The sequence below is a fragment of the Zootoca vivipara genome, chromosome 2 (genome assembly GCF_965207765.1).
Source record: "Zootoca vivipara chromosome 2, rZooViv2.hap1.1, whole genome shotgun sequence".
NCBI lineage: Eukaryota > Metazoa > Chordata > Lepidosauria > Squamata > Lacertidae > Zootoca > Zootoca vivipara.
The window spans coordinates 33,227,090-33,239,917 of record NC_142584.1 but is presented as its reverse complement, the minus strand read 5'-3'; the positions used below and the strand labels follow the sequence as shown (position 1 = coordinate 33,239,917).

At 44.5% G+C, this 12,828-nt stretch overlaps 1 protein-coding gene and 1 pseudogene across 3 annotated transcripts in view; one reads left to right on the top strand and one right to left on the bottom strand.

The window, feature by feature from the left end:
- The first annotated feature begins 589 nt into the window (after positions 1-589).
- Positions 590-12,828, top strand: part of CYGB (cytoglobin) — a 51,804-nt gene continuing 39,565 nt past the window's right edge. The window contains exon 1 of one of the 3 annotated variants that reach the window (XM_035104552.3): positions 590-1,266. In XM_035104552.3, coding sequence (XP_034960443.2) covers positions 1,124-1,266 — 143 coding nt within the window. In that variant the 5' untranslated portion in view covers positions 590-1,123. The remainder of the gene's footprint in view (positions 1,267-12,828) is intronic. The other 2 variants (XM_035104553.3, XM_088661596.1) reach the window with 2 other exon arrangements.
- On the bottom strand, positions 3,675-6,383 carry LOC148686802 (major histocompatibility complex class I-related protein 1-like; annotated as a pseudogene).

Sequence of the window (12,828 nt, the reverse complement as noted above, 5' to 3'; positions counted from 1 at the left end):
TCCTTGCTTCTAAACTCCCTCTTCCACCCTTGCCTGGAAACACCCCATGCTTTCCGATCTTTATTATTATTATTATTATTGAAGTCAATAAGTGAATCCGTGAATATGTTTTCCTCACACATGCTTAAAATCAGATTATTCCTCTGATATCTGATTCACAGTTCAGATGAAGGCAGGGAAATATTTTATAATTAGAAACATTTCCTCGGAAGCCGGGTATAATTCAGATTCTGAGGAAGATAAACATTTATTTAATAGCTCCTTCTCCCAGCCCCAGCCCCTTCAAAAAAGGCACAGGGTAGCAAGGATTTTTTTGCTGCTGTTGATAAAAAATCAAAACAATCTCCTAAGGAATATGGTGGGAATCAGAAAGCTCTATCTCAGCTAAGCCAGCTGTTGGGATAAGTTTAACTGCTCACTTCAGATGCTCCATTTTCTCTGAGCTGTTTACAAATGGTGAAGGAGAAAAAAAGAGAGAGAAATCTCAAGTCATAAAATACTCACAACAGGAGAATATGACACTCAAGAGCACCTCTCTCTCTCTCTCTCTCTCTCTCTCTCTCTCTCTCTCTCTCTCTCTCTCTCTCTCACACACACACACACACACACACACTCTGAGGAGGAGGAGGGGGAGAGGGAGGACGGGGGGAGGAGAGAGAAAAGTGAGCTCACGTTCACACTTTGGTAAAAAGGCTGGTCTTGCAATGCCTTTGAATATTTTACTTTTTGTCAGTTTCCCTTCAGAGTCATACACGCACACACACAAACACACACACGCTGAGCTGAAGTGAACCACAGCAAGGGGCTGCACTGGAAGATCTGAAATCTGATCACACACAATCTCTCTCTCCCCCTGATTATCTCTTATTACATACCTCTCTTTCTATATAGACAGACACACATACAGTACACACAGAGAGAGTGAGAGGAAGCCAGGAACAGTATCAGCCACACCACCCACAAACAGAACACCTTATCTCTTTTTGCTGGATACACACACACACACCCGCACGCACACCCGCACACACACACACAAAAGGACACACACGGAGAGAAAGAGAGACTCTCACAAACCTCTCTCTTTCCTCCTGGCTTCCCTGGAAGATTTTGCTGGCTGTTTTTCATGGAGAAAGTCCAAGGAGAAATGGAGATTGAGAGATGGGAAAGAAGCGAAGAGATGTCAGACGCAGAGAAAAAGGTGATTCAGGAGACATGGAGCAGAGTCTACGCGAACTGCGAGGACGTTGGGGTCTCCATACTGATCAGGTATTTACAATGGCACACAAGAAGCAAAAACAAAAAACCAAGCAAAATCGATCAAGGGCTGGATGGCAGAAACTGTTTCCCTCCAGTTGATCAGCTCTGGCTGGGGATGATTTCACTGCCTTTTTTATTTCAAGATGCATACCAGAGAAGGGGAAATAGCAGGAGGAATACCTCTGTTGCTGTAGTTGATGAGAATCAATATTTCAGCCAGAAAACTCATCTTATCCTTGTGGGTGCGAAGGGGAGGGGGGATTTGAAGGAAGGGATTCTGTTCTGTGGTTCTGATTTAGCTTTTTGCTAATGGAATTGAGCATACACCAGATTCCTGGGTGAAATAAAGCAACTTGTGAGCCAAGATAAATCCCAAACAGGGCTGCCGAAGCTTGTCAGTACCATCTGCTCATCAGCTGGGGTGCAATGTCAGTATAAAAAGATAATGCTGAACTTGTCTCCTGGGGCTGGCATGAAGGTTGCCGGTCCAGAGGGATGGAGGGAGAGAAATCCTGGCAGGTCCAGGAACACTTGAGTGCAAGGTGGCTGCACAATATTGTGAATGGTTACATAGCAGAGGATGGTGAGAGTAACAGAAATCTATCTGAAAGGCAGGTGTGTTTATATGGGGCCATCCAGGTGGAACGATAAGAGGAGAAGCATAGATTTAAAACGGATATGGGTTCTCACCAGTGTGATTGCCCAAACCATTAAAACTGTCCATTAGTATTTAGCTTATTTTACTCCTATGCACTTCAGTGAGAAACCCTAATTGTAAATAGCCCCCAGGTAAGTGTCATGTGGTTTGTGGCTTTCCCCCAGCTATATTGTCTCTTTAGTGTTATTTCCATAAGTGGCCTTCTTTTGTTATTCTGAAACTACCCAGGACCCTCTTGGGCATGTCACAAATGCACAGAGAGAGAAAGAGAGAGAGAGAGAGAGAGAGAGAGAGAGAGAGAGAGAGAGAGAGAGAGAGAGAGAGAGAGAGAGAGAGAGAGAGATCAGTGTAGGTGAGAAGGGAAATCAGGCCTGAGATGCGGGTTAGAGGTGGGAGACAACAGCAACAAGAAATTTTGGAGCTGATTGAAAATTCCTCTTTGGACTTGGATTTAGAACTCCCTCTTCAAAACACAATAGGGGCACCAATATTTTCTCCTCCTTGAGGCCTGTAATAGTTTGGAGTGGGGGAGAGAGTTAATTGGGGGAGTGATACAGGGGGAATGAATAACCCCCTCTTGCAACACTGTGCTCCAGTCTAATTCAAGGCCTCTCATGGCTGCTTTTAAGTTTAAAAAAGCAAACATTGGGAGATCCAATCGTAGATCTGCCATATCACGTGTAGGTAAGTGAACCTGCCCCCAGAGGTAGTCAATCTCACCCACCCAGTTATCATACTGATTCGCTCTTCTGAGCTGCTTGAAATGTTTGCAGAACTTCTTAAAGGAGTAGTCTTGTAATTGATGTTGGCTTGATGAAGAATGAGGAAGATTTTAGACCTTTGCCCGACAACTACGCATATCTATTCAAACGTGTGCTGATGATTCCTTTTCCCCTTTCCCCTCCTTTAAAGTTTCCTATCAAGAGTTTTTCTGTAGGAAACTGGAGTAGATGGTAGAATAGCCCTCCGCTTTGAAAAAAAAAACACCCTCCAAGGTCTACAATCTTTTACAGAGATAAACGGTGTCATTGCAATTGACCAACTGGGATAAAAACAGAACTGCATCCCAAACCTTTAGGCAAGTTCTCTTTGAAATCTTCTGCTGAGACTTTTTCCTTTACAGATCTTCGGCTTCTATGAAATTAGGAGAACCTAAGTTAGATTTAGAAGGTGCTTCTGAGTTTAATCATGCCCCTTGTTGCAGAAGAGTTCATAGTTCTACAGAGTACTGTATAAAGGTATAACTTTATTTCTGAATGCTGCACGGTGTTGATAGTGGCTGGAATGCTAACCAACCAAACCAAGTTTAGACACTTATCCCAAAACATCCTTCTCACCCTAAAGCCAACATCAGTCATTCAGGGCTCATATTCAAGCAGCTGTTTTCAGCTCTTGAAAGGGAGCAAAATACCCATATATCCAGAAATGGCTCCCTTGAATTCACACAAAATTACCCTTTTCTACTTCTTTATCATAAAAATAAATACATTATGCAAATTACATTGTTTGAAACAAAGCATATTCCTTTATATGCATGACATGAAAAGTTTCGCCATCTAAATATCTATGTTAAATGCACTGATAATGTTTATATAAAATGCTGATGATTGTATTCTGTGACCCGCCCTGAGACCCCTGGGTATACGGCGCTATATAAATTCAAATAATAATAACAATATAGCTAACATTTACAAAATTGACTGCTTCATAAAATAGAAAAACTACCCTATTTTTGTTTTGTTTTGTTTGTTTGTTTAAAAAACAAAAAGCCTTGAAAATTTGCCACTGGGCCTTTTCCTATCACTTGCTCTATTACAGAGCAATCCTATGTAGTAGCCTCTGTCATGCATATAACACCCTGGTGAAAGAAAGCCTAATTTCCCCCCTACAGCAAACCCTTCAGAACCGTTTCACACACCAACTTGATGCCATGCCCTGGTGGAACTCTCGGATCCCTGGCTACTTATTGATGCCTTCTGATTCCTGACGGTGATGATGGGTGATCACTAGGACAGCAGCTGAGACCCCCCAAAGTAGTTCCCACAGTGTACCCCACATTGGCAGGTTTCTCCCAGGCCAAGACCAGTGGCTTCGGCAGGCCAGCATGCTCCATGTGGCACCGGTAGCAATCTCTGACCTGGGGATCAATGCTGAGCCAGGCATGGTAGGTCTCGTCAGAATTGGGAGCAATGTCCTTGCAAAAGGTGCCGTTGGTGTCAATCTCTTTAGGGGTTTGGCAGATTAGGGATTTCCAACCACCCGGAAGTACCTGCCGTGTCACCTTCCCCACTGGGGGCTCTGTCCTGAGCAGAACCTCCTTCCCATAGTCCAGGTATTTCTGCAGCCACTCAACACAGGCCTCCTCCAGGTAGCCCTTCCTGTACTTGTTAGTGGCAAACTCTGCATCCAACGGCCTCTTGGTGATTTGGGCCTCCGTTTCAGCTGCCGTCCAGGTGAAGGTGTCCTTGTCGAAGCTGATGATGTATCTTTTCCACTACTGGACACCATCCTTCTCTACTTTTTGCCGATTATTTTTTATTGATTTTCCATTAAAAAACAAAAACAAATTGTCATCAAATTAATACAAATTTAAAAGCTGACTTCCCACCCCGCAGATGTTCCTACCGCTACTCCAAATACATTAGCTTTTCAAACTTTTATTTCATTCAATAAAATCAAACCCAATCATATTACAACAATATTTCACCCCATCTCCCTGCACACCAGCTGTACAAGTACCAATTTCTGCTAGGACGTTTATATATTATTATAACCTATCCACAAAATAATCAGGTAGAGCAAATCCTCTTTTATCTGTCTCTGATAATCATTCATCGATAATTTAAAATCATTTCCCTCTGATAACCTCTCGGGTAGAGCTGTGCCTGAGAAAAACAAATCCTACTCTCTCTCTTTTAAACAACCTTTCCACTTTTTGCATCCAGGGCACTGCAAGCTTTTTCCTCTTGTGTATCGCTGTCATAGTAAGCAATGGGTTGGTCATCCATATATCCCATAGCAATGAACTAGGGCAGCCCATGCCAAGGTTCTGACGCAGGAGTGTAAAAAGTACTCCTGAAGTGAAAGGAAGACAGCAGGTGAAGCTGCAGCAGGTGGGCAGCCACCCACAGGATCGAGGAGGGCCAGCAGTGGCCCTGCATCTCGACAAAATGGAATGTGTGTGTGTGTGTGTGTGTGTGTGTGTGTGTCTTTCTCTAACAGTGTCGTTCTCAATCCTCTTGCTGTGCAGTTGTCCAGGGTCCAAGGTTCTGGGCTGCTGACTCACGGGCCTCAGGTTCCCTCCTTATGAAAACACCAAGCACACTCAGATTACAGGAAGATAAAGCATATATTTGCCCGTTCGTACATATATCCCATACTGAGAGCAGAAAACAACACTCCAGCTTTTTAATTCACACAGATTCCTGGGTATGCATAACAGCCATCTTTCAAACATGGAATCATTGAATTGTAAAGTTGGGAGGGACTGCGAGGGTCAGCTAGTCCAGCTCTTGTAATGCAGGAATATTTTGCCCAATGTGGGGCTCGAACCCACAACCCTGGCATTAAGAGTCTCATATACTCTACCCATTCGGGCCTATGATCCACAGGTCATAAAATGCATAACACTACCGTATCCTGCTAGGGCAACCTAGCAACAGTAGGACAGACCCAGTATTCCATTTCCAACTTCCTAGATTCTGTATTCCTAGATTCTTATCAGGCTGCTGGTTTTCACTGACCTGAAGTCAGTTACAGCTGTGGCAGGTCAACTTTATATTTCAATATGACAGGTCGGCATTAAATGCAGGTCCATGTGTGACAGACGGCAAAGGAAGCAATACAGATCCCCTCTGGCCATGAGAAGTGTGGTTTGTGGTGGAGTGCAAAACCAAAGCATATGCTCATAGTAAAGATGTCAGATTACCCGCTTGCCATGTGCAAGGAGCAGCGAGAAAGAGTAAACGCAGCTGCCCTGTGGAGAGCAAAAACACTGGGCTCCCCTTAAAGGCTCTTTCAAAAGGAACAGTGGAGGGAATGCTAGGGATTGGGAATGTGTGAAATGTCTGTTCTTTTTCTCCTCCCCATACTAGATCTGAGCCAATATTTCTCCCTGAACATTTCCCACAAATAAGGGTGGAGAATTTTGAGAGGTCGTTTGTGTGCACCTTGAAGACCTCATGCTCTCAGTTGCCTAGAGAAAGTATCGGTAGTATCTTAGATATTTTTGCTTTTCTGAATTACTTCTGCTTCCCTTTTTCCTCCTTTTGAAGAAGCCGTCATGCAAACAAGGGCACTTTATAGAGTGAGCCGGCACATGTGCATGTGCAGATATATGTGCCGCTTGTGCAATTTCCATTCTATGTTGCTGCTTTGCCTCGAATCATAAGCACATATGGGAAGGAAATCAAAGGTGCGTCAGCAAGCAAACACACGCACCTGGATCATCCTGGAAAATATGAGCCATACGTGGAAAAAATATTGTTTGGCTTGTTTGTGATTCATAACCCATATATGGCCCAATCCTGCTCTAGCTGCATGTAGTTACACATAGCTAGTTGAGCTATTTGAGTATCAGAATGCGTATCAGAATGCAGTGTTGATAGATATCTGTACCCAGATGCTCATTTGGCCTCTTGTGTTTCCCCTCTCCATTGCTTGAACACCCATGCGCCAATTATTTAGGCATGCCCACCCCACACAGGAAAGTAAAGGAAATAAAATGCCACCTTCCCAGGAAGGTTTGGGATTAGTGTCCACACCAGTGGCACAACAATATCCGCATGAGAAATTGAACATGGCAGATTGCTGCAGTGTCCCTACTTCTTTGGGTTCGCTGTTATGCCAAACCAATGGCAATTAGATTCATAATGCACGTACAGTTGATACCTGTAGAGAATTGACAGTGGATTCGTTCAGTGCCTGTACAAAACAGCTGCGAAGTGTTATTGCAACTTAGCTGAGGAAGTCGGAGAAAAGGAATAATGGTACAAAAGAATGAGCCATGGAGCTGGAAGACAGAAGCATTGCCGTGTACCTCGTTTCTTACAGCGCTCAAGCTGAAATTTCCAAGCAGGGGTCAACACAACAGCATTTTAAGAAAGATTAAGTGATCATCAACTGCTGTTCGTGATAGCGCTCAACAGATCTAAACATCACTTAGTGGGGAAAGGCGAAGGAACAAAAATTTACGTCAGGGGATAATCTGCTCTTAGTTTAGATTTCTCAGATATAGAAGAGGGGCTTTAAAAAAAATAATTTTCTCCTTTACCTCTCACAAGACTAACTCCTACTTACAGCAGCAATGTTATTTCTGGGTCATTGTGTCAACAGGAAAACCATTCCTAACTAGAAACCAATAGTCAGGAAAGAAGGATTTTCTACTTTCCAATGTACGGCTAGGTGCTAAATGCAGCAATGTGACAGAGCAGAGAGATGTTTGGGTTCTCAGCCACAACATTTGAGGTGAACCAGTATTCCTCAGCCAAGCTTACCTCTCAAGACTTGTACATTTGACACTGAAAAATCACAGTAGAAATGGCTCAAAATATAATACATCCTGCTACAAACAGATACGTTTTCTCAAGTTTGAGAGACCTACGATCCGATTCCAAATATAGCTATTGTTACAAAGTGAGGCCCATTAATTCCCAGTGACAAAATTCTAAGAAAGTTGAAGTTGTATGTGTTCCACAACTAAGGCCGACCATTTTAACAGTTTCTTCAGGAAGCTCTGTGTGTGCATCTTGATCTTGCGAAGGCATTCAGCATGATTCCAGAACAGACCACTCTCCAAGTATTGAGGTGTCTTCACAATTCAGGGCTTCCAAACCCTGTCTGAAGCACAGACTGAACATACGATGAGCCATGCACAATATCAGGGTATACCTGAATCTAGTTGCCAACTGGCAACTGCAAAAAATCCATCTTCTGGTTGGTTTGGGGTGGGGAGAAACCATTACCTCTCCTGATCAAATGCTGTAGTTTGATACTGAAGGGCTTTTTCATCTAGCTGAAGAAGGCTGAGCAGGCAGGGATTCCAATGCAGCCCTCACAACCAGTCAAAAACATCTCAAGGTATACACTGAGCTGGCCCTGCCAGGTAGCAGGGTGAAGAAACCTGCTTCTGGTAGCATCGTGAACGTCTGTATGTGTGCACACTGGATAATAGATGAAGGCAGGAATTGATGTGTAAATGGTGCAGCAAGGCTTTTTATAATGTTGGTGCTGCAGGAACAGGGCCCTGTTTGGCCTCTGCTGCAATTAGGAAAATGCCATACTCTGGCTCTGGACATGGCTACTATCTATAAAACATTTAGACCTGCAGTAATCCCATTGCCTTTCACATCTTTCCTGGGTAGTAAATCAGCACCAGTTAAAAACAAGCCTATTTGCCCAGGCTTTCCATTAGTGTTGAGTTAAGGTACCAGATTTTATCATAGCTGTCAAGTTTTCCCTTTTCTCATGAGGAAGCCTATTCAGCATAAGGGAATTTCCCTTTTTAAAAAAGGGAGAACTTGACAGCTATGGATTTTATTCCCTGCTGCATACTTTTGCTTTGGGAGGGGGTAGTTGGATGCTTTTAATTGTTGCATTTGAGATTTTTATTGTTGGTTTCATGTTGTAATCTGCTCTGAGATCAATCTGATGAAAGGCGGGGTTATAAACTGAATATATAAATTATTATTATTAAGCATATTAACACATGGATTGTGTTCTGGCACCACGTTCAATGAATTCACAATACTATTAATATTATTAAGCAGTATTTCGGTCTGAATGGTCTTAATAAACTAATACTTGGATGAAAACCTAGGTCGATCTCTTCAGACTAGTTGCTCTGAGGTAAAGCCGGATAGGGATTATGCCAGAGCAAACAATTTGAAGACTACAGTGGCCTTCAAAAACCACCTTCAAAATAGATGAATGCAGGAATTGATGTGTGAATGGTGCAGCAAGGCCATTCAGTCTACAGACTGAAAAGAATACATACGGCAATGTAACCAATATACCTTTCCATGAAATTTAACAGAAACCTGCTGCCAAACAGCACCGTTTGTTTGCAAGGGAAAACAGGTAGGGTGAAGCGATCCTACCATGCATTGATGGCCTCCTGTTTCACTGTTGGCAAGATGGGAGGTGTCGCTGGAGCCAGTTTTTTTCTCCTTCCTTCACGCGGACAATGAGAGGGAACAAAATATGTAGAGCTGTGCACTTTCTGTAGGCACATCAAGGCTTTGGATGCACCCCCAGCATGCATCTCTTCCTCCAACTCCGCTAGCAGCACATTTCCGGCACAACATCTAGGCCTGCACAGGGGATTTCCGGCGGAATAACTGTCATCCTGCTGGCATACCTTCATCTCTGCCGGTAGAGCAGTGCTCATCCCACAATGCTAAGGGCCCTGAACTGGCTTTATAGAGAGTAAGGGTCACACACTCAGTGTGTGAAGCCAGGCTCACTTCTTGCGCGTGGAAGCAGCAGACGCCCTTCTTCTCAAAGAGCTTGTAGAGAATAATGGAAAAGAAAGGAACAATAAGCAGGTGTTGTTTTATTAACCGATGCTTCCTATAACATGTTAATACTGATAAAAATCCTAAGAACACAAAGGACTGCGCATGGCCGTCCACATACAGTGGTACCTTGATTCTCGAATTTAATCTGTTCCGGGAGTCCGTTTGACTCCCGAAACTGTTCGAAGACCAAGGTTCAGCTTCCATTTGGCTGCAGCAGCTTCCTGCACTCAAGCAGAAGCCGTGTCGGATGTTCGGCTTCTGAAAAATGTTTGCAAACTGGAACACTTACTTTCGGGTTTGCGGCATTTGGGAGCCGATTTGTTCGGCAACTAAGCCGTTCCACTTTCAGTGTTCCACTTTTGCTCACCTCTGGAAAATGTCTTGCAGGCATCCATGCGACTGAGAAAATGTCTTCTTTCTCTCTCACACCCTTTCTCTTTCCAAACTTTTTTTACTTGACTTTCCTGCTTTTCATATTGCCTTGAAATGCTCCCACCCATCACTCGCACTATGAAAGGGCTGGACTAGGGTATTATACCTATCGTCACTGGCCTAGTTAGCACACCACAGTAAACCATAATTACTATTTTATCATCCACACACCAAGCTGGATCATTTTCCCTCCCCACCTGCTCTGGGAAGGAATGAAGCATGATCCCTCACTTATTGTTATCTCTCAACAAACTTTGACTGCAGATTGAAGGTTGTTTGGAGCAAAACAAATCACAACCCCTAGTTCAGACATAAAGCCAAGCGGGGGATCATGGCTTGTTTTCCCACAACATGAGCCAAGAGAAGCACAGTAGAGTGAAGTGGGAGCAATTTACTTGTTCATGGTAGGTTTATGCATTGCCAGGGGTTGGACTAGATGACCCTCAGGGTCCTTTCCAACTCTACAATTCTGTGATTCTGTGAATGAGCTCACTGAATGCGTCTTGACTCTTGATGTTCTTGAATTCATTGGAATACTTTCAGTAACATTTCAAACTCCTGCTTTTATAGATGTAATTTTAAATCACAAAAGAGTTGCATGATATATTATTTTATAAGGACATTGGTTGGAATTATTTTATATCAACTTGAAACGGAATTGGTACTGTGGTGTAAATGGGAAGCAGAGGTCAACTGCTCTGCTTGCCCCCACGATGGCAACCCTGTGCATTCTCTGCAACTAAACTGCAGCAGCATCTCCTGAAGGAGACCCGGGACTCAGCTACCTTAGTAAAGAAAAATCATTTTAAATGTGTTGCAACACTGTGACACCAGATGGCGCTGTAGAGTTCCAGCTTTCGCCAACGTGATTTCCCGTTAAGAGGTTTACATTGCGTTTTCCTGAAACTTTTTTTTGTTGTGTCTAGATCCAGCCCCAGCGACACTTCACGCATACGGTATGTCAAATGTAGCCATGTTTCACAGACTGGAGAGGAGCCAAGATAGCAACATTGTTTAAACAAAGGATTCAGGTATAGATAGATCTGTTGCCCAACCTTGCTTTCTACCAATAATGCAATTACTGCTGGGTAAATGGTAGAAAGCATTATTAAAGCCAGAAGGATTCAATACATGGAAGAAGAAGCCCTGTTGAGGAAGAATCAGCTTAGCTTCTGCAAAGGGATGTTCTGCTTAGCCAACTTCTTGCATGCTCGCCTTGTTCCCCTGAACTAGCAATTTTTGAAACGAGTCCATTGGACTCTAAACCTGCCTCTGGCTCCTCTGACTTTCTTTTCTGCTTTGGTCTTGTGTACATCAATTATCACTTTTTTTAAATAAAAAGATCCCGTTTGTTTTCCTCCAAGATGCTGGAGGGGTTTCGTAAAGGGTCCTTTCACACACCCATGCAGTCCTAATAACTCACTGTATGACAGGAAGAGGCCAATGAAGGAGACTCAGGCGGAGGAGAGTGGGAGGGAGGGAGGTAAAGGAAAGAGCACAAATAAATCCTAATTAGGGAACACTTCCCAGATCCCTTCCTAACCTCCCCTCCCCTTTCCCCTTCACTTTGGAGTTACTCTGGTGAGTGCATGTGCGCCCTCAAAGCAGGATGCATGTGGTTTGAAACGAATAGTACCTGTGTGATAGCAGCTCTCCCACCCAGCTGGCTCCCTCGCTCATCTCATGCCTGCGCATTTTGCAGCTGGGTAATTGATCATTGCTTCCCTCCTGGAGAACTAGGTCATGTGGAGAGGCTGTTGGGGAGGCACGTCGAGAAGAAAAGCAGTACTCAGAATTGTATTCGGCTGGCTTTTGCAGCTTGTCGCTGTCACCAGTAAATAATTCAACAACTCCACTGATGTACAAATTTTGGGAGAATTTGTGGTCCATGTCACTTGCTGTATCATCTGCATTTGAGCATGCCATAAGTGATCACAAGAGAAGCAGCATGGTGCTGTGCTAAGGCCCTGGGTTCAAATCCTTATCAGCCACAGAGTTACTCGAGGTCTGTCCAAATATTGTTGGGCTATAGCTCCCTGACTTATATCTCCTTTTCCTAGCCTCTAAAGCAGGCATCCCCAAACTTCGGCCCTCCAGATGTTTTGGACTACATTTCCCATCATCCCTGACCACTGGTCCTGTTAGCTAGGGATCATGGGAGTTGTAGGCCAAAACATCTGGAGGGCCGCAGTTTGGGGATGCCTGCTCTAAAGGATAGTGGCTTATGAAATTCCCAAAAAGCAGCAACAACAAACCCATACCCAAAGTTATTAAAGGGACAGAAGTTTCATGGTATCCATAAGGAACCATGATTATCCAGACCAGGCATCCCCAAACTCGGCCCTCCAGATGTTTTGGAATTACAACTCCCATGATCCCTAGCTAACAGGACCAGAGGTCAGGGATGATGGGAATTGTAGTCCCAAAACATCTGGAGGGCTGAGTTTGGGGATGCCTGATCCAGACCGTGACAACGTTTTAAGAGCATTTCTCCACATGGCAAAAGGGATATAACGACATAATGTGGGAAATGGTTAACCCAGGTTCAGGTTCCAGAAAATAGGGACTGTCCCTGGGAAATAGAATCAGCAGCTGAAGAATATGCCCTGTGTATTACTGTCTAGTACAGGGGTCCCCAAACTACGGCCCCCGGGCCGGATGCGGCCCAATCGGCCTTCCAATCCGGCCCGCGACGACCCCCGCCGCCCGCTGCCGCCGCCCGCTCTCACGGCGCGCGGCGCAGCGGCGATCTGAAAAATCGGCAAAAAATCGCCGAAAATCCTTTGTGCGCATGCGTACGGGCCTCTCCCGACCCGGAAGAGGTCATTTCTGGTGCACTTCCGGGTCGGGGGAGGCCCATACGCATGCGCACAAGCGATTTTCGCCGATTTTTTTTCCGCCCGTGTGCGTGTGCGCATGCGCACGGGCGAGCACTCCCCCGCCCTCCGGCCCGCTGCGCGCGCA